The sequence below is a fragment of the Argiope bruennichi genome, chromosome 7 (assembly GCF_947563725.1).
Source record: "Argiope bruennichi chromosome 7, qqArgBrue1.1, whole genome shotgun sequence".
NCBI classification, from domain to species: domain Eukaryota; kingdom Metazoa; phylum Arthropoda; class Arachnida; order Araneae; family Araneidae; genus Argiope; species Argiope bruennichi.
Genome location: NC_079157.1, coordinates 112,427,140 through 112,449,825, shown reverse-complemented (window position 1 = coordinate 112,449,825; position 22,686 = coordinate 112,427,140). Strand labels below are relative to the sequence as shown.

At 24.7% G+C, this 22,686-nt stretch overlaps 2 protein-coding genes across 2 annotated transcripts; both read right to left on the bottom strand.

Moving 5' to 3' along the window:
• Positions 1-1,183: 1,183 nt before the first annotated feature.
• On the bottom strand, positions 1,184-22,610 carry LOC129976530 (glutamyl-tRNA(Gln) amidotransferase subunit A, mitochondrial-like). Its single transcript, XM_056090151.1, has 12 exons — positions 22,483-22,610; positions 19,944-20,061; positions 14,575-14,649; positions 13,933-14,092; positions 12,007-12,202; positions 10,271-10,501; positions 7,785-7,960; positions 7,568-7,680; positions 5,716-5,908; positions 5,000-5,117; positions 2,264-2,469; positions 1,184-1,343 (listed from the first exon to the last, which is right to left on the bottom strand). Exons 3-12 carry the CDS (start codon positions 14,605-14,607, stop codon positions 1,186-1,188), a joined length of 1,584 nt encoding a protein of 527 aa, XP_055946126.1. The 5' UTR covers positions 14,608-14,649; positions 19,944-20,061; positions 22,483-22,610; the 3' UTR covers positions 1,184-1,185.
• On the bottom strand, positions 21,731-22,560 carry LOC129976531 (MICOS complex subunit MIC19-like). The gene has a single exon (XM_056090152.1). The coding sequence runs from the start codon at positions 22,398-22,400 to the stop codon at positions 21,855-21,857; it is 546 nt and encodes a 181-aa protein (XP_055946127.1). The 5' UTR covers positions 22,401-22,560; the 3' UTR covers positions 21,731-21,854.
• Positions 22,611-22,686: the final 76 nt, after the last annotated feature.

The window sequence follows — 22,686 nt, the reverse complement described above, 5'->3', positions numbered from 1 at the left end:
CTCATTCATAGCTTAGGTAGTGCAAAGTTTTAAACCCTCCTCCTCAAGTTTTAAAACCGTATATTTTTTTATTCATTTTAATTTAGTTTTCATAAAAACAATGTGTAAGTATCAAATGTTATAATAGTTTGAAAGAACAAAACTTTTAGTTGAAAGTTACCTTCAATAAAGTTGTTTTCTGTGTGTCATGTATCAAAAGAATTTAAATTTTTAAATAATTTCGAATAAAATGCTAAAAAATAATTTAAGATACTTGATTTCATTTTAAATAAGTTCGAATGAATGATTTATATAAACTAGCAGTTGACTTTGGTGACTAACTTGTGTCATCCAGAATACTAAGTTTTCTGGCAGTTATACTATTAATTCAGAATACATTATTAAAATTTCACCTTGTTATTTTATTTATGCAAATTTAAAAATGTGAATTAAGGGAAATCAGTCTACAATAAAATATTATTCGCTCAAATAAATTTTATATATGTTGCCATTAAAGTGTATAATTCTGTTGTTTCTCAGAGTTATTTCATGAGGTAACTGATCATGATTTATTAGTTATCTTATAGCTCCTCTAATTGTTTTATTAAATAGCTTATCATATTGTATGAAATAAAAGGATCTTCTGCTTTAACAATGCAAGTAATAAGAGTGCCTGTCCGGCGAAAGTTAAACCCTACATTAAACTGTTTAAGGCCATGATCTGAATGACGATTTCGATGAAACAATGACCCCTTTTCCGGTCATTTATAATACCATTTAGCAGCTCTAATAATTAGCTGATCAAAGCATTGAATTCAGCGCAGTTACAAAAGCATTCAGTGAAATGGTCTGAAACATTGTACGATCATTTCTTTACATTTGAAGTTGCCATTTAACAAAAAGCAATAAGACTGATTTCTGTGCCGTGTAAGTTACTGTATTATTTTTATAAATGAAATAAAATCACAAAGTCAGATTGTGTTTAAACAATGCATTTAAAATTTATCAAAGCCCTTCCAAAAAAAAGTTATGATGCTGATGATCAATTGTCTATTATCTCTTTCTGATACTCTGGGCTTGGTAATGACCCCCCGCCCCTGTAAAAGGACAAGAAAATGTTAAAAGACAAAAAAATAATGACAGAAACAAGATAAAAATAATTTTTTAAAACTAATATATTTATACAAATTTACAAACGATATTACATTAACAATCCAAATCTAATATTGGAAAGTCCATCTGCAGTTCCATCCACTTGGCAGCACACAACATTTGCTTCTCTTGAAATGGTTTGCCAATCAGCTGCAAGCTGAGAGGTAATCCTGTTTTCGAAAAAGAACATGGAATACTAACAGCAGGTAATCCTATCAAAGAAATTGCAGAAATCAATCAGTTATATCATGAGTTCATTGTTAAATAGACTAAGAAATAGACATAGATCTGATATAAAATATAAAAACAGAACCAAAGGAAGTTTATATATATATATATACAATATGGTATATAAAAACAGATCTGTATTAACCATAGGAGTAGCGAAAAAAACCATTCAAATTACTTTCATAAATATAATTGAAATTATACAGAATAATATGAAGGTCAATTGTAAGTGAGATCAGTTAATATTTTATTACCCTCCCTAAATACAATGTTAAGATTTTTCATGGATTAAATTGAGTTGGTACAAAAATAATTGTTTTTTATTTTCTCATACAAGAAGAAAAGGAATGAAACTGTCAAAAAATTGTCAACTTTGAAATGTTAATGAATCTTCATGTTTCTGATAATTCCTGAGCCAAAAAAACACATTTTTGAATTATGTCTCTCTCTGTTTCTGAAAATGATCACTTAGAAAGCTCAGAGTTAGACCAATAAAGTCTTAATACTAACATTAAGACATTAATTTGTAGGTTTCTGTCAAATTTATAGCAAAATCTCAAGTCTGTTTTCCAATGTTCGAATATAAACTAACATGATAGCTACAAAACGAAGAGAGCTAGATGGATAAAATTCGGTATACAGATTTAACATCTATAGAGTAAATTAATAATCTATGTGTAGTCAAATATATAGTTGCAGACAATAAAGAAGCTGAAATCACATGTGCAAAATGAAAATACACAGAAATACCAAATGACAAAAATTGCAACCCTAGCATTTTTCAAATTACTCAGAGTAATTATTAAATTAAGAAACTTTAATATCTTTTGTCAAAACTTTGTATTGTTATTCAAAATACATATATGTTGTGAGATTTTGTGTATTTATATAATGAATGTTTTACCTGCCATATTTACAGGTTGAGTACAGTAATCATCAACAGCATTGTGTTCTCTGTCATCTGTAAGAATCCATTTTGAATATGGAACTGGTTCACTTAAGGTCACTGGTGTTAGTAACAAATCAACACCACTGTTAAATACAGACTGAAAGTCATCACATATAAGCCGACGAACTTTTGCAGCTTGAAGGAAATATTTCTCATAATTTCTGAAAATAAAAGTTAAATGAATTGACCCACTGCATATGTATAATACAAAGTGTCTTTTTATTTTTGTTTGTTTAAATTAAACACACCTCAGCTAAAAAATTTATTTAACTTTTTAAAAAAATTAATGATAAGCTTTGGATTTTTTTAAAAAAATTTTTATTCAAATACTTATACAATTTGTAGATTATAATGTTGTGTACAATAGTTTTCCTTTAAATTAAGGAAAATGAATAATTTTTGTGCATCAAATTAAGCAAATTAGTTTTATAAACTTATAGTCAAATATAAATAAAAGTTAATATCATTTTTACATCACGCCCCTATATATATGAAATAAAGGACAGTGAAAATATTAAATAAAAACATGTGATTTCAAAATAATTTTCTATTTTAAGTAATTCACATTAAAAATAATTTCTCTGTATATTTTCTCAACAACTTATCTATTATACATCAGTAAATAGATATACTATAGAGTATCAAAATGATATCTCTATATTATATCTAAATTATAGTTTATTTATTTTTAAAGTGAATAATTAATTCAGAAAAAAAAATCAAATGATCATTTTCTTTTAATTCTTACTTTGAGAATCAAGCTTGCAAAACTGATAAACAAGTTGCATCATAAACTCAATCCGATTCATAAACAAAATCAAATCTACTTGTTTCACAATATTCTAAGTAACAAATCTTTAATTTTGACAAGTCACTTAAATGATATTGTTAAACAATTCAAAACTCAAAATATCAATAATATTTTGTAGTTTGAAATAGAATAATAGAAATTTTATATAATAATAACAGCAAATAATATTTTTTACATATTTTCACTTAAAGTAAGATTAAAAGGCACAGAGTGAGAAAGACAACCATCTTTCTCAGATCATCTTAATTATTAAAAAAAATCCTTGATAATTACAAAAGCTTGATTAAGAGAAAAGACACTAATTATAATTTTTGGCTTTTTTGCATGGATTCTTTTCATATTCATTACAGATGCCTATATTTTACAGTCTTTTTAAATTCATTACTTATCTAAACTGTTTTTTAAGTTATGCCATTTTTCAGTAATACTAATTTTTTTGTCTAACTTTTAATTATGTAATTTCAAATAAATAAAATGATTCTGATGAGGGAGTGAAAAATTTGTATAACCTAGTAGTTCTCACTCAGCTCTGTATTTGTTGTCCCTCACTTAGTTCAAACATTTCTGAACATAAATTGTACAATGTGAGTTTTTTTCTCAATGTCTTCAAAATTTAAATTAAAAAAAAAAATGGAAACAATATCCGGTAACTGACTGAAACATGGGGAGAAATGATAAAAGTAAAAAAAAAAAAAAAAAAAAAAAAAAAATGGATGCTTTACTAAAATATAAAATTTTGAATTTCTAAATGATTGTATTTAAATTTATTAATTATTATTAAATTCAAAATCATAAATTTTAAAATACTCTCCATTGAAAATGAATACTTAATTGGATGTCCTATTACTGAGTATTCAGTAGTTTATGAAGCAATACAATATAAAATATTGAATAAATAATATGAGTTATGTATAACAGATCAAAAAGCATAATGATCAAAAGAAGTATTTAAAGAATGCAACAGAAATTCTAAAAAATGGAATAAAATTATTTAATTTTAAGTGTAAAATGGGAACAATTCATGCAAATTCTCGTACACATGACAAGACTAGTGTTAGATTTAGATATTCTGCGAACCTAGACAATATGCATTACGACACCCATTTAAAAAAAATTGCCAACTAAATTTCATATTTCAACACATTTTTGCATGTAAATGATTTGTTTTAAGTAATATTTTTTTTACAGGATTTTATTAGGTTAATATTTTATACATTGCCTCTTGGTAAGATTGTGATTTAGATTCATATTTCAGTACATATTTAATATGTTAATAATTTGATTTAAGTTAATATTCTTTATTTCATAACTTTTATATTTGCTTTTATTTATCTGCTTTGATTCTAGACTGTATACAAAATTATTGAAGATGTTTGATTTTATAAATATTCTAAAACAAGAGAGGTAATGAAATATAAGGAGCCAGGCAAATTATACTTGATAAAATGCTTATATTATTCTTATATTTTATCATTTATAAAATTTGCCTTTTTTACATTTTTTTTTTTTTTTGGTAATAAGGAAAATAAAGTTCTTTATTTGACCTGCTTGGTCCCCCTCTCAACCTAACAATTCTAGACATCTGCTTAGTTGACAATATGTGAGTGGACACAATCACATGTTATTTTATTCAAGGTTGAATTATCACATTCTCTCCCCTCATATAAGAAGTGAAATGGACTTAAAAAGTGGCTAGTTGCATTTTAAGTATGTCTTGCAAACATAACTAACTTAGCATAAGATTTTTGCAGCTACAAAAGGATTATTTGGATTTTACCATTTGACTCCAACAAATGTGGCCTGAAAACAAATGCAATAAATGCAGGGGAAAAATAACTTGCTAATAGGTAATAAAAGTAATGCAATATTAAATAAGTTACTTTCTCAGCAAAAAGTAATTTCCAGCCAGAATCCTTTCTCGCACAACTTCTCCAAATCCTTCTCGCCTTGTAATAGCATAATGATGCTCTGTCAAAGTTTCAGTAACTGCTCTGTGACCTAAAATGAAACATGTTTTCAAACAACAGCAAACACACAAAGATATTATTAATATCCAGTTTTGTATAAAAATTTATATATTTTATCAATTTTGCATCATATTAATTACATTTAACCTTTTGCATTTTAATGTCTCATCTTGGACAACATTTTAAATGATGCATCATTTTAATAATAGTTGCTTTAAAAAGATTTTTAAAACTACAATGTTCAAAGAAATTTCAGTTTTCTTTTACAGATAAACAAATTTATTTAATTAATTATTTTGCTTCTCAAAGTGATAAAGCAAGCCTTTATATTTAATGAAAATTATGCATCTAATTACTTTTCTGATTGAAAAGAGCAGTTAAAAAATCACTTTGTTTATAATTTTCAAAATCCAAATTTAAGAAATTTTCGCAAAAATACTGATTAATAGTGAAGAATATGCATTTATTAACACTTTACTTAATAATTCAGTTCAAAATCTATTCATGCCAATTAGTACTTAACAATTTTCAATATTCTTCTACCTATTCATCAGACATTTCACAACATTCCTAAATTTCAAAAATTCCAAAGAAAAGTTTCAGATATAAAATAATTTCATTCAATTTACCATATCTTATTCCATCATACCGAGCGAAATTCGAAGCAACATCACAGCAGTTTATAACAGAATAACATCTTATTGAATATTTGGTATGAGGTAAGGAGACAGGTTTTACTTTAGCTCCTGCTTTTTCAAATGCATCAGCTACCTTCTTCCACATTTCAATAATTTCAGAGGACATACCAGGACATTCATATTCCTAAAACATTTTTAAGTTATCACCTATTTATTAATTTCCAAAAGGTTGTTTAAAAGTTTTAGATAATAATTAAGAATATTCAATATATAAAAATGTATTTTTTAAAAAGATATATTTTAAATATTTAAAACTCTCATAGAATTTGAAGTCCATACAACTAACTGCAAAAATATTAAATATTATCAAGAAAACTTCACATTAAAAACAGATTTAACAGTTAAAGTACATCAATAAAGATAATGCATACAAATTATAATTTTAAAAAATTGCAAAATTTTGGAACATGGTATATATAAATGATGATTCCAAAATTATTTTAAACTACAGCTTCTCCTATCATCTGCAATGCAATGAAACATGGCTAATTGAAAGATAGAGGAGATAAAGAATAAAAATTTGAATTGTAAAGAAATATTCAAAATGGAATCTAAAATATTCAAAGCAAAAAAAAAAAAGTTTTTAAGTTAAAATTGGCAGTAAATATTAATAATTGATTAGATCATCTTTAGTGTGTGTATCTGTCTGAGAGAGATCTAACTGTATAATCTTAACTTCCTAAAATAATAATTTAAATAAATTTTATACCATTTCAAACTTTAAAAAAGTATAAGTTTAATGATACCCATTTAACAGTTCTGCAAATTTTTTTCTGAATGTTGGCAACTTTTAAAAAATATCCGCCCCCCCCCCCTTCTAATATCCAACAACAGAGTATATTGTTGTTCTGAAATTCAAATCATTTTCATTGTTTTGTCAAATATTTAATCATGTAATTTTCTTCCATTGTTGAAAACTAAAGAAAAAGGATTCTACTTAATATCCAGGTAGTTTATAAGATGAATAAAAAAGTGAAGTTATATTATCATGAAAATTAGAAGATAGACGATGCAGACATTTTGTTTTTAATAGTGTTATGATGTTGTAGAACAGGTCTCCATTAGAAAGGTTTATATAATAAACAGAATTTAAATAAGACATTTTTTAAAAAAAAAAACTGACTTTAATGTTTGTTAATTTGGTAGACATTATATGATATCTAAAGAATTTATCTAAAACTAAATTTATCTAAAACTAGCTGATTGCTTGAGGCAACTAGTACATGATAAACAAAGTAATTTCGATAAATAATAAAGTAATTAAATAAAGTAATAATAATATTTATTATTAATTAAATAAAGTAATAATAATATTTAAACAAAACATTGCTTTTAGATTGAACAGTGAACTACAGTTAAATTCTCAAACAAATGAAGAGTCACAGAAATTAATATTATATATTAATTTCTTATATATAAAAATATATTATTTATATAATTAAATATATTATATATAAAAATATATTTATATTATATATAAAAAGAGTCACAGAAATTAATAAACAAGTATTGATCATACAAGACAAGACATTAATTAATGAAAACGATTTTGAAACAAAAACAATATTTTACAGTTTTTACTTTTATATACAAAAAACCTTATATAGACGATATTTCAACATTATATGAGAAAGTCAGGAAATCAGAGTAAAATTCAAATTACAAGTGAATTTAACCTAAAAATGTTTGAATTCATCTATTTACTTATAACTAAATAGAAATATGTATAAAGTGAAACCTCAATATTTATGATAAAATAAATTTCAAAATATAAATATTTTACTTTTGGAATTCCTATACAAAGATCATGAACATCTATATTATCAGGCAAGCTGAAAGGGGAAAATTGTTGAGAAACTGTAGTAGAATCTTTAGGATCATGGCCTGCTAAATAATCTAAAATAGAAAAGAAAAATAATTAATTTATTGCAGAACTTATTTTTTATTCACAAATTTTTAAAATCCTAAAGAATATGAATCAAAATAAAATGTAAACATACTAAGCAAAATAACTGCATCGTCTACTGTTCGAGTTAATATTCCAGGTACATCCATAGAATTGCATAAAGGAATTAAACCATTTCTAGATACTAGACCATAAGTTGGTTTCAATCCAACTATGCCACAAAATGCAGCTGGATTTCTGGTGGACCCACCAGTATCAGAACTAACTGCACTGAAAAAATAATTAACAAATAAATATCAATTTAATATATTTCAGCATCAAATAATTAAAAAAAATAACTAAATGATATAATATGTAAAATTTTGGTAATTTGAAGAAATCTTAAAAACAATGAATTGAAGAGAGTGAATGAAGAAATAGCGATGCCAAAAACATTGAAATGCATGAACAATTTAGATATTTGCACAAAAACATGCCATTTATGGTAATTTGTATATCTTTGACAAAACAATGTACATCATACAGAAATTTTCTTGCAACTATGTAAAAACAATTATAAAATATAATTGTTTTTTCATATTTTTTTCCTAAATAGAGAAAAAGACAATATAAAATTTGAGGTAATATGTGGTGATACTGCCATTTTATTCTAATGGTTATAAATGGCATAAAAATATAGCATGAAATAGAATGAGAATGTGCCAAACAGATTTTTTTCCTACATACTTGTATATTAATGAAAGTCTAAAGTTTTTCAGGTTACCACTAAATAGCAACATGAATATGAACTGTTGGCTCTCATTGTTGGATATCAGATTCTACATACAAGCAGAAAATCTTATCAGTACCCCCCCCCCCCCACACACACACACACTTTTGATGCAATATTATCTCTTTCTATAGTATATACTATAGAAATACTTATTAGTATATACTATTGTATATACTTATCTAGTAGATTTTCTGATTTAAATTTATATGAATGCTTAAATATTATGTTAATGATAACTATATGTCATCACAGTTATAAGCAATTATTATCTATAGGTGAGTAGCATTATGACAGACTGTAACGTGAGAGCGTAGATGACAGAGATACCAATTTTAAAATGGATTCTACGAAGATAATGTATTTAATTTATTTTATGTTTTTAAATCAAAAGTCTTGATAAATGAGAAAAGGAAAGTAAAAAATATTATTCATGCCATTTAATTTCATAACAACATTATATATTTATTTCAAGTTTGGAAATATTAGTAGCATTTTAATGGTTATTGTTGATGTAGAATAAAAATATATATAATAATAAAATATATAAAAACATAATTTATCAAAAAAGCTTAAAATCAATTTAATTGAAAAATAAATATTAATTTACAATATTTAATATATACATTATAAGCATTACGGCATATTGTTTGATACATCATTCTCCCATGAATCTTAAAAATATTACTTAATAATGGATCAGAAAAATTCACGAATTCATCTAGCAAAGTCGAATTTTCTTATTCACATTGAAAGTTGATTTGTAAAAGTCCTAACAAATATTCAGTGCTACAATTTGTAACAACGTCCATGGATTTGAAGCAAAGAGAATCAAATCATCATAAAGATGTATGAAAGTTTGAACTGGAAAGATTAAGGTCAGGATTGTGCATAAAATTCCTGGACAAGCTCAGCAAAATATTAGTAAATGACTGCACAGTATTATATAATTTTGATAGAGCAGTAATCTAAATGAATATTTATATCAATATTTGATATTTTATGATATCCTGTATGTTTGGTAATCAGTGACTGCATAAATTGCTAGCTTGTCAAATTTGATGATGAGTCAAACAATTCTAGATATTAATATATAGCTTTACTTTGTTAGTAGGATTGTGTGTGTTATTGCATTTAAGTGTATAGCAGAGTTCCTGGTCTAGTTATATAGAGCAACAACAAATGACAGCACTGCATTATAAAGTATAGGCTTGTAAATTTCATATGGCAGTGTACCAAAAAAAAATGGAATGTGTTATAACAGGAGTTTTATGATCATATGCACATAGTTATCACATATATACATACATACAATCATTGTACAAATCACATTTTTCTGGTTGTGAGTATGTATCCAATCCCAAATGTTAATGTATCAATAATGCTTTACAAATGTATTATCAAAATTATTTAATAATTGTTGCTCCTTAAGACATTCCTATAATGCAATGCATTAGAACACTTGAGATCTGATCCAGGAACTGTAACACATTTGCATTTCTACTGTTTAAAGTGACATATACTTTAACCTTTCACAGTTAACCAAAAAATATCATTTTACAAATTGTGTAGCTTTAAAATCTATTTAATATATCATTTTAGTTTGTTGCCAATACAGTAATCCAAACAAATAGAATAGTTCTTATAGAAATCTTATCTTAGTATTGTTTACCTTGTTAGTCATCTTGATTTTTAATTTTGGTAACTTGGCTTTGTCGGCTAATGTAAAATGGCATATTAAAATAGATTTCAACTTTTTATAGAAACATGTTTAGAAATATTATAGCTCCAAATGAGGGAAAACAACTAACCCAAAACAAGCACCTGAAGCCACAGCAACAGCACCACCTCCAGAGCTACCACCAGCTACAAAAAAATCACCACTATCCAATGGTTCTTGACTAATTTTAGGATTCTCAAAATCATTTAAAGAGGAATCTCCATCACTAAATAATAGTTTGGATCGTTTCTTAAGTTTATATTTCAAGCCAGAACGCCATGGGTTGCGGGTTGGGTCAAAATACGAATTCACCGTAGCTGATCTGGGAAAAAAAGCTTTTTTAAAATATAAAATTCAACATATTTTAAAAGCTATTCATATAAATCAGTAAAAAGATTATTCATAATGCATTTAAATTATCAAAAGAATTATTATGAATATTTTTTATACATTTCCAGTGGTTGATATTTTCATTTTTCCAAAATATTCTAAAGAAGAACGTTTAAAATTCTTCATTGCAACAAAACAAATAAGGCTAAAATTGTGTTAATTTCACAATATGTATAATTAATAGTTCTTTCAGCTACACACAAAAAAAAATCTAAAAGAAAAAATATATAAAGATGATTTTTAAAAAACACACCACAATTATGTTCTATCACATTATAAAATAGATACAATTTTATGCAATTGCTTTTATTAAAATATAATGAAAATAATAAGAAAAGCAAATATCGCAAAATATATTGTACTATTTAAAACATAGATTTTAACCATATAATAAATAATTATAAAAATATAATTATTAATTTTTTTTATTTCTTTCAGTAAATAATCCATTTTTGTACTAATGGTTGATTTAAGAAAAATAATATAATAATGGAGAAGATAATATATCTGCAGCTATAAATTCATAAATGCCTAATTTAATATACAGCTTAATCATAACTCAATGCACAAAGCATAGGGATTTTTAAATATCCAGATAGCTGATAGAAAATTTGTGATTCAATATTTAATATAATAGATGAACTTATTTAAAATATCTTTAAAATTATTTTATAATATTTAAGTTTAAGAAATTCAATTCTAGAAATTCTTTAAATGTTTAAATTGTTTTGACTGAGGGTAATTATAATTTAATACAAGCAGAACTAATTTCAGAAATACGAATCAGAAATTTCAAGATTCACCACTTTTGGAAAAATAAATGTTAGCTAATGGCATGAAATCCTTTAAAATGAGTAGAACAATTTCACACTACAAACCAAATTTTAGCCCAATCTATAAAAGAACAGTAATTAAAGCAATAAAATAAAATATGTTGCTAATCATAATGAATTTTCACTTTCTAGGAAAGAAGAATATAAATGTATTGATTCCAAGAAATAGTACTCTCCACTTCTTTAAAAAAAAAAAAAAAAGCTCTGCATGATAATTATTTTTTAAATGTTAAACCAAAAAGATCAATAACATTTTTAAATAATGTGGTAAAATATAATTAATTTTTAAAATAAATTTTAATCGTACTTCTTCCTTTGTTAACAATATTGTTTGAAAATAAGTGGGTGCTTAACAGCTACAATAATATTCCGAATTATTTGAAATGATCAAAGAAAAAATAGATAATATATAAATAAAAATGTTCACTTCTATACATAAATAATGTTGCATATTTTTATTCCACACAGTAATCTTCGGAATTTTTGGTAGAGGATCATAGTTGTCTTGCAATATAATTATAAACTAAAGATATACAAGTGATTAAAATTTGGAAAAATCTACAGTATTATGTATATAGGATAATTAAAACAAACAGAAACCTACCCCATGGCAAATTCATCAAGGTTAGTCTTGCCTATCATAACTGCACCTTTATGGCATAATTTTTCAACAACAGTAGCATCATATGGAGCAACATAATTGCTGAGCATCTTGGAAGCACATGTGGTCCGTACACCTTTTGTGCTGAAGTTGTCTTTAAAAGCGATTGGAATGCCATCCAAAATACTTATATTAACACCTTTAATAGGGGAAAAAACAGATTGGTTAAAATATTATTTTAGTCGGTGGCAAAACAGATAGGTTAAGATATTATATTAGTCAGTGGAAATTTCACAATATCTAGAAAGATATGAGTGAGTAATTAACTGGTTTATAACATCATGCCTTGCTAGGGAATAGATTAAGAAATACAAGAAATTCAATAAGTTTTATAAATAAAATATACAGTTTATTGTGTAAATTATACAACACTGTAGTTTCAAATTGAATTCTGTTAAAACATATTAATTACAAATCTTAGATTCATGAGTATCAAGCATATCAACTACAAGATTATCACTACATTAGCATTTCTTTCAAGGCTAATGTATTGATAATCTTGTTTAATTTAAATTGCTAATGTATTGATAATTTTGCTTCCAAGACTTAGTTTAGGTGTAAGAGAGGTGTAATAAATCTAATTTTTTGACTCTGTTAACATGAGTTGCCAAACATTCATAATGACTCATAAATGTAATAATGGAATGCAAAATTAAATTTTAAAAATGATGTTTTAAATGATAAAAAATGGAAATTACAAAGAAAATAAAGCTGGACTATTATGGAATAAAATTGGTTCCATAATTGTTCCATATAAACTTACGTTTTAGCTCTCCAAATTAAGATGAAGAAACAAAAACACACAAATAAATATAAAAATATCAACTCTTAATTGAATATATAGTTAACAAAATATTCCTTCTAACAAACAAACAAAAAAAAAATTAAAAATTACAAAATCTTGAAAAACGTAAGTATGAATAACTATTCCAATTCAAATGTTATTTTATAATGATTATGTGAAACAATGCATGCATTAGAGAATAAATACATCAATGCATGTTTTTATACTGCCAGACCTTCTAACAGATTTCCTTGGCATTTTAAATAAATAATATTTAAAAATAACAGATGGGAGCTTGAACTACACTTTAATTGCAATACTATGCAGTTATATTAATGCATAAGAAGTTGCTCGTTTTACTACTTACTTTCTCATAGCTCATCTCGTTTAGTAGATTTTTCACTCACAATAAGGGGGAAAAAATCAATTCAAAAATATATCTTGAAATAGGAATATTCCATTAAATGTAGCCAGGTTAACATTCTATTTTAAGACTACCTGGGATGGACTTTAAACCATGATCCAAAAACAAGGATGACACTTGAACCAACATCTCACTCTTGAAACTTCTGTGCCACATTACCATAAAGATATTTGATCCATGATGGCAGATTAAATATGCACTATGGCAACTTGTACATAGTAAATTAGAATTACATTTGGATTTTGCACTAATTTCCTCAAATTTCATAAAAAAATTACCACAGGTTTTCATCTTTATTAAAATAATTATAAAAATTAATTATATTTTGATATTAAAGTGAGTTTTATTAATGAGTTAGATTTTAATGCTATCTGTGTTATAATGAAAAAGATAAATTGGAAGCATATTTAGAATTTACTTCCAAATATTTTACTTTTATTTTAAAAAATATTCAATATAATATATTTGCATTTACTTCTTTTGTAATATTTGATTCACTTAAAATCGAATTATATTAAAAGTTATTTGATCGATTTGTACATTTCAATGAATAGTTACTTTTATTAGTATAATACTATATATTCAAGAGTATGAGAATATCTAAGGACTCACAGATTAAGATTTTAAACTTATAACTCAAATATTAAATAGCGAATTTTACCTTCTTCAATTCGTTTCTGTACCCATGCTGATTGCTCAACAGCAATACTTCCTGTGATGGTAATAAATGCATTCAAGTCTTTAGTTTTGTTAATTCTTTCAAGACACATTGAGCATAATTCTGATACACTAAGTGTTTTGTTTTTAATTAGTTGAGATACCTACGGAAAAAAATAGCTCATTTTACTTTTATTAAAAATAGCACTTATTATTTAATAAAAGTTAAATTACAGAAAAGATAATTTTAAAATAAAAAAGCAAAATAAATAATAAGTAATAAAAACAGGTAAAGATTTTTAATTCAAAAAGAAAGTGACCCTTAGAAATAAGTTTTTTTTTTTTTTTTTTTTTTTTTTTTTTTTTTTTTTTTACCTACAATAACTGCAAAAAAAATTTTATCAAATCATAGCAAAAAAAATCACTTGAATATTTTACAGTTTCAGATGAACATTAGAAAAATGAAATCATAATCTAAATTCACCCTATAAATAAATAAGGGACATATCTTTTCTAAGAAATAAAATGCATATACAATTTATTTAAGATATAATTCTAAAGCAAGTGATACAAAAAAATTTCTGAATAAGAAAATTTTAAACACACAAATATAAGCTAATGAATGATATATAAAAGACAAACATACCTTAATTATAGATTGATTAAGAAGAGATGGCATGTTTATAAGACTTTCACAAGCTTTGTAAAACAAAAGAAAATACTGAAATAAAAAAAAATAATAGATATTGCTGCTGTCAATGAACAGAATTATTTACTACTGCAAAATGTAATCATATAATTTTCACAGAAAAAAAAATCATATAGATGAACAAATATTCACAGACTTTAGAAAACAGTATTTTGAAGAAATTTGTAACATTATGCAAATGTAAAGAGGAAAGCATATATCTTGCAGATGATTTTCACTTAGATTTAAAATTAAAAATATTTACACTGAAGTTTCAATTCCATATTTAAAAACTTTTTTTTCTTATATAAATATTAGCATAGATAATTCATTATATAAAATCTAACAAATTTCAAACTTGAAATAGCATTTGTAGAGTTTAAAAACATATATAGTCTCTAGTATTCATGAACAATTGCAAATTTATCAATTCCTATGTTCTTGGTTGAATAATATATTTCTTAAATAGCATCTAAAAAATTTTTTTTTACTTGTTTTAAAATTTCTTATGCTTTATATTTTTTTTAATGTAATATATTTCTTCAATATTATTATTTACTTCTTAAATGCCATTGTCTATATTCACAGAATTTTTATGTTACAAGTCTGCTGATCTCTAGCACTGCATAAGTAAGTTAGAGAAGTCAACTACAATTATAGTTCTAATCGTGAAATTCTTAATTAAGAAATTAAGGAGTCAATTTAAAGAAAGTCCAGAATATGTAAATCATTCATTTTAATCCTGCTTGATATGGGTGTTAAGTTTTAGTAAACAAACCTTAAAAAAAAAAAAAAAAAAAAAAAAAACAGAAGAACATTTTTTTTTTTTTCATGCATTAAAAATATTTTTTGCGAGAGCAAGGATCCAGCCATCTCCATCCTAAAAACACATCATCCCTGAAATTCAAATTTTTTCAATATACACAATACATCTTTAAAAACATGAACATTTTTATAATAGTTATTTAGACCATCTAGACTTTCATGTCTTTTTCAGAATTAATAGGACTTTTCTAGAAGTAATCGATTACAATGTTGATGAATTAATTTATATCATTAGTAATAAAATACCAATTATTTATTTCATTTATGAAATAAAATGGAATGTATTATTTGAAAGAATATTATGGATTTTAACTATTTTTCTAAAAAAAAAATTTAAAAAAAATGGCAATACTTTAAATTTGTTTGAATTGTTCCAACATCTTATTTTTTATGAAAATGGGTATAATTTAGATATAATAAGCAGTGCAATATAACTTCAAGGCAAAAGAATTGAATCCTAAAACAGTACAAAAATGATAATAAGAAATTTAAAAAAAAAACATTTCACAGAATCATAATAGATACTTTTTCAATAAAATTGTCCTTTGCCAGCATTAATAAATACTTCTTTTTTAGAATATTGAAAAAATTCAATATTTTAATTATTAGAATGTATACTTCTTGACTTATTTTTAAATAAACAGCATTGTTTTATTAATACTAAAGGTATAAAGTATTAAAAAAAAAGTATGCACAAACATATGGGCAGAGCAGAGCATTAAAATTCATTATATATACTAACATAAATTTTAATGGTTAATTAATTACTAAAGTGATATTTATTAACAAATACATGCAATTCATTTAATATTGAATTATAAAAATGGAAATTAATCAATAAAAAATTATATTGATAATATTTCCCAATTTTATCTTAATTTTTCTACATTGCTAAAAATATTTTTTTTCCAAAATTATTAAAAAAAAAATGAGAAATTTTATACTTAGATGATTGTAGATCATTTCAAAATTCCTTAAAACTAGAATCATGTGGAAACCCAACATGATTCTAATTGCAAATACGTTAAAATTATCAATGTTATATGATGATCAAAATTATAAGTGACAGGAATTAAAATTATTGCATGTATAATAATTAATCAGATATTTTTAAAAAACTTTCACTAATTCACCCTGACAAGAAGATCTGGCAACTCCTTTAAACTAGATATAATCTAAAAACTTTAAATGTTTTCAATATCTTAATGGTATTTTTGCTTACTATAAAACTGGAATGGATAGAGGATCTCTGAAAATTGAAGATCTGAGAAAGTGAAAAATTCTAGAGCAAAATTACTTAATAAGTAATAAATATAAGTGCATCAAATTGATAGAGGAAATAAAAACAAATTATTCCTTTATAATGTGCCAAATTCTACAACTGTAGAGTAAATGGAAAATTTTTAGAATTACCAAAATAGTTAAGTAAAAAGATAACTAAATTTTAAAATATGATCATTACATGGATTTATTGATCAATGAGTCACCTTTGGTAATCAGCTAGTTCACCAGAGATACTGGTTATATTCAATTTCAGTTAAATTATCTAGATATAGCTTCATGTCCATGATTCTGTTCAATCATCAGATATTAAAGTCATGTTATTTTAATTGTCTTATATATTTTTTGCTCATTATATACATGAGCCTTTTCAATTGAAACCAATCCCATGACTTCACATAGACATTAAAAATATATATTCTGTTTATCTATCCTTAAACTTTCATGATATTTTATTCATTTTGTGAACTACACAGGTGTTAAACAGAATTCTTTCAAGAATGGCAGAAAATAAAGCAATCAAATATTTGATGAAACAATAAAAACAGTTTGAATATTGAGGCAACAAAGTAAATTCTTGTTGAAAATTAAATGCAAAAATATATATATTTTTTAAATTGCCCGAATTCAGAAAAAAATGTGCACAAAAATTAAATTTAAATTATTAAAAGTTTTTTTTTTTTGTGTTTGTTTTAAAATAAAGAAAAAATCATTTTGTGTTGCATTATTTTCAGAAGTTATGATGGAAAAATGTGTAGATTTTGCTTACTTTTCCATTAATTCTAATTAATTTTTTTTATTAATCAGAGATCCAGATGCTCACCCTCCAAAGTATATATATATATATTGTTTGATAGCTTTAGAGCATAAGCCTGGTCTTTTGAGAGCCAACATACACACAAACACATACATCTTTTTATTAGTAGAAATGTTAGATAAAATATTATACAAAAAGATAGTTCATGTTGCTTTAGGATATACAATCTCTAGCATTCCTCATATATTAATTGTAATGTTCTTAATATTCTTTCTTTTTTTTTTTACGTGATGCCAAAAACAGAAAAAATAAATATAATTTTCAGGTCAAAGAATGGCAATTTATGTTTGAATTTGCTTCTTATGCATAAAAAAATTTTCAACCATTTGATAACCTTGAATGGAATTCTGGAATGGATTTGAAAGGGTTGCATTTAAATAAATTTTAATTCTATGAAAGTAAAAATAATTAACTTTAGATAATAATGCTTTATTCTATACCATAAATAATATTTCGGCATAAGTATAGTTGGAAATATAAACTACAAGCATCATGCATTTGTAAACATACCAAGCAGTCAAATGGCACATTCCATCATTTATGTTCAAATCAAAAGCATGTTACTCTTATTTATTTGTAAATTTTCTTAAAATACCATTACAAAATTATATCTGGAGTTTTAGATTTTGAACAGTGTAACAAAAAAATTGGTTTAAACTAATTTAAAAAGTAGTTTCCAAGATTTACAGGTATTTTACAATAATAATAATAATAATGCTACTTGGAGGTTTAAAGATTGTATGCCATGCTACTGGATTGTGGAGATTTCATTTTCTTTAGTCCAGACTGTGTTCAGTAAATGTTTTCAATTGTCATGCGATAAAAACTAAAATTAATTTCTAATATTATATGTTAGGATTGTTCATTTAAAATCATGCCTTCAAAATAAACTTTTATGCATTTAATACATATTTTAACTTTTTAACAATATATCAAATTTTAATTTACCTGAAATTCTATAAAAGCACATTTTAATTATACCTGCAATTAATAATATTATAATCCTAATCGATTTATAATACTGGTGACATCATAGAAGTGTATAAATAAATCATACATTATGTTTATAGTTTTTTTTAAAGAAAATTTTTTTAAAAAAATTAATAATATCCCAGAGTTATTTAGATGGTAAGAAATGTGAATAAAGCATTTCCTGATAAAATTTCAAATTCCGTCACTTTACAATGAATTTAAGTGTTATAACTTTCAAAGGTTTTAAAAGCATAAAAAGTTATTCCTTTAATTTTTCAAAATTCTAGCAAATAAAAAGCTTTTTTTAAATTTTAATAACTAATACCTGAATTATTTCAGCATATTTAAAAACAGAAAATAATTAATTAATCCTTTTATTGTTCTTTAAAAATATATATATATTATTTTGTTTAAGTGGCATGCATATTTTACAACTTTTGAACTATTTGGTTTGTATTGGAATGTATTGGTTATACAATGAACAAAATCTATAATATAAGTTTAAGTTATTTTGAATTTAAAAAAATATTATAGACAAATTTCTTGTGCTTTGGCTTTCAGCAGTTTCAAAAGTTTTACATAGAACATATTAATAATATGTCTGGCAAGACATACTAAGAAAAATTTACATATTCTATATTTTTACAAACCAAACCCTTTATCAGACACCATGCAGGATGGGAATAAAAAAAGCTGGACTAAAATAATGAATTATGCCAAACACCAAGAAGTAAAATAAGTATATGGATAAGTGAAGTGAAAGTAATAATAGATATAAGTATGAAGTGAATAAATTTATACAAAATGTGCATGAAATATTAAAAATATTGCAAAATTATTATATAAAATCTCGTATTAATCTCAATGATAAAATTCGATTCTAAAAAATGATAAAATCTGCAGAAATGTATCAAGTCTTATTTATATAAACTTGTATTTTGATCATCCGCATTAATTAATTTCTTTTCATTTTGAAAGTTCTTATAGTAGATTAAATCAAATTCAAGCTGTATACCTTTTAATGATATACAGTTTATTGGTTCAGTTGTCTGATTGTTAGTAAAGTTGTAATTTTATCTGGATGTCTAGGAAATATTTGAATTGTAAATATTTTTTTCTAGAAGATAAAAGATATAAAACTGTTGAAGCAATGCATCAAATAAGAATTTTAGCCAACCTATAATATATTTATTTTTCATTTTAGATTTTAAAAAATATTATAGACAAGTTTCTTCCATTGTTCATCGTAAAATAGGAAATAGCAATTTTTCCAAGATTTCCTTGTTTTAAAATCAGAATTTTACCAAGAATTTCAAAATAAAATGCTTGTGCTCTAGTTTTGCTTTTCACTAAAATACATAAGTCTATTAATTTGGCAAAAAAAAAAAAAAAAAATGTTAAAATAATATTAATTAAATAATTTACATCTCACCTTTACAACATAATTTGTTATATGAGAAGAGGAAATGCAGTATATATTCTTTTATATTTTTATCTTCCAAGTAATCAATTCTTTAAACTCTGACTTTACAGATTAGAATTCTTCTTACCTATGAAGAAAATGTTCAAATTAAGCTAAGGCTGTATTATTTTAAATTCAAAATATTTGTTATTTCTTGAAATTCAATCTTAAAACTCTTAAATAGACATAGAAAGATAACATATAAGATGATTCATTAATAAGCATGGAATTTTTTTCAAGTATGCACCATTATTTTAGCATTTTGAAAAAAACATTTATATAAAAGCAGCATGTTATGATTTTAGTGTTTTAAATTAATAATAAATCTTAGAATTGAATTTATATCTTCTAAAAATTGTATGATTTAGTTAATCTAACTCTATAAAGTTAATGATAAATATTAATAAATACTAATGCAAAATGCTACTGAGTCAAGCGCAACATCCTTGCAGTTGAAAGAAAGTGAAAAATTGCATGTTATATTACATGATATGCTAATATGTTGCTGAACTAAAGAAATGTGAAAATTAAATTTCAATTTTACCTAAAATTTAAGGAATCATTTTTAAAAAGTTTATGAAACAACATGCCAAGTACTCTTAATTCAGAAAGATTTCAAACCATATATGTGATATTTTGTATTCAGATCACTGCATGGTTAGTTTTGTGCGATTTTATGTTAGAATAACAGCCTTGCATATAGTCTTGACGTTTCTAATGGATATCATAAAAACATGCACACAATTGAGACAATGTTTTATTATATTATTATAGAGGAAAGTTTCATGCTTATATTTTTGTAGTAACAATTGTTAATCATTTTCTCTTAAGATATGTCATTAACTTTCTGTTTATAAAGAGCTAAATGCAATCATTAAATCAGTGTAAATTTTTACCTCCAAAAATTAAATAGTAATACATATCCAGAAATTGAATTATATAGTAAACATATATAAGTTAGATAGTTTTTGTTTTCAAATTAATTAAGACTTTAAATTTAGACTTATCAACAATCAAATAATAACCAAATTTATTTACAGAAGTAGAAACAATTCTTTAAATTTATAATTTGAATTCATTCATTTAAAAAAACTGTAAATAGTACAGAAAAATGTATTATATTTTAAACTTGAAAAAAGAACACTCTTTAAAAGTATTTCAAAATAACAGTTTGTAAACCTTTGAATTAAATAATCAAAGTACATTGCTACCATTAATCATTTTAATAACTTTTCTGAAAATATTTTGAGTAATTAATTTTAAGCTAAAAATACTAAATTGATTATCTTTCATTCAAAGTTCAATACAATAGATGTTAACAGTTGAAAGGAAACAATTTCAAACTAGTAACAGGTAATATGTTTATAACCTTTTTAAGCATAACTATGCAATATATTTTAAAAAAATCTACCTTGTCTGATATTTTATATCAATGCATTTTAATTTTGTGTCCAATCTAATATAGAAAACATGTAATATAAAGAGCAGAGAGCACTGAAGATGAGTCAAAATTTTAATAAATGATTGTGTTAACATTTTATAACTGGAGGAAGTTTAATAATCCTTAATATAATTTATTACTGACTCCTTACGAATTGTTATATTTTTGACTGAGGATAAGTTTAATTTATTGATGTTTATAAGTATTTAATTTAGCACTATGCTGAAACATATACAACCATCTAAATAATATATTATGTTGTGAAGCACTGACTAATTTTTTGGCACAATGTCAATAATAAAAACAAAACAAAGCATGAAATATATTTTATGTTTATTAACTATACTTTCCTTCAAATAAATTCTGATAAAAGACAGTAATGATATAAATCTATTGTGGCATTCAAATTAATTTCAATACATCTATTATGAATTATACATTCACTTAGAAAGAGCAGTCATCCTAACTTTATCTACACATTCCATAAAATCATTTACTTCACGAGAACAATGTAACGGGTATTTCGAATTTGCTTTATAACACATCGAAACTTGTTGTTGCTTATCAGGGCATACAGGAGCATAAGAATTTTTTATATGATTTTCTTCAATTTCTTTCACAGTGGCTGTAAACTTATTATTGGCGGTTTCAAACAACAGACGATTTTGGGTTTCAAGTTCATGGATACGGTTGTTCCACGATTTTTCAGCCTTTTTAAATTCTTCATGATACTTCTGCCTCTGTTCTAAAGTTGAAGAATAAGGTTCTGGTGGAGCAAATGGGATGTAACTTGGAGACGGGCGATGGGCTACCTCAGGAACCGGCTGAGGAACTTGCGATTCTTGGGCCGTACCTCGTTCGGAATCTGTAGCAGATTTGTCAGGTAAACCTCGTAATCTCCTAACAACACTTTCAGATACTTGAACAACTCCAACAACATCATCATTCACTACCGTAACTCTCCGGTTACTCGGTGCATTTCCCATCTTTAAAACAATATTATATATACTTTTAGCAATTAATCTTTTCGGTCAAAATACTGGAATATAAATCAAAGATGAAACCTACCCTTTTAAAATGATGAACAAGCTCACTTTAGTTTTAAAATTTCTGTGAAATTTTCGTATTAAGCACAAAATTACCTTGATTTGATCTATCTAATAAAATAAAAACAAGAAATAAGAAAGTATGTGTAAAAGTACTGCCACTCCTTGTTTGTTAAAGGAAAATTTTAAATATGAAATTATGAATTAAGGGTATTACGATAAAAAA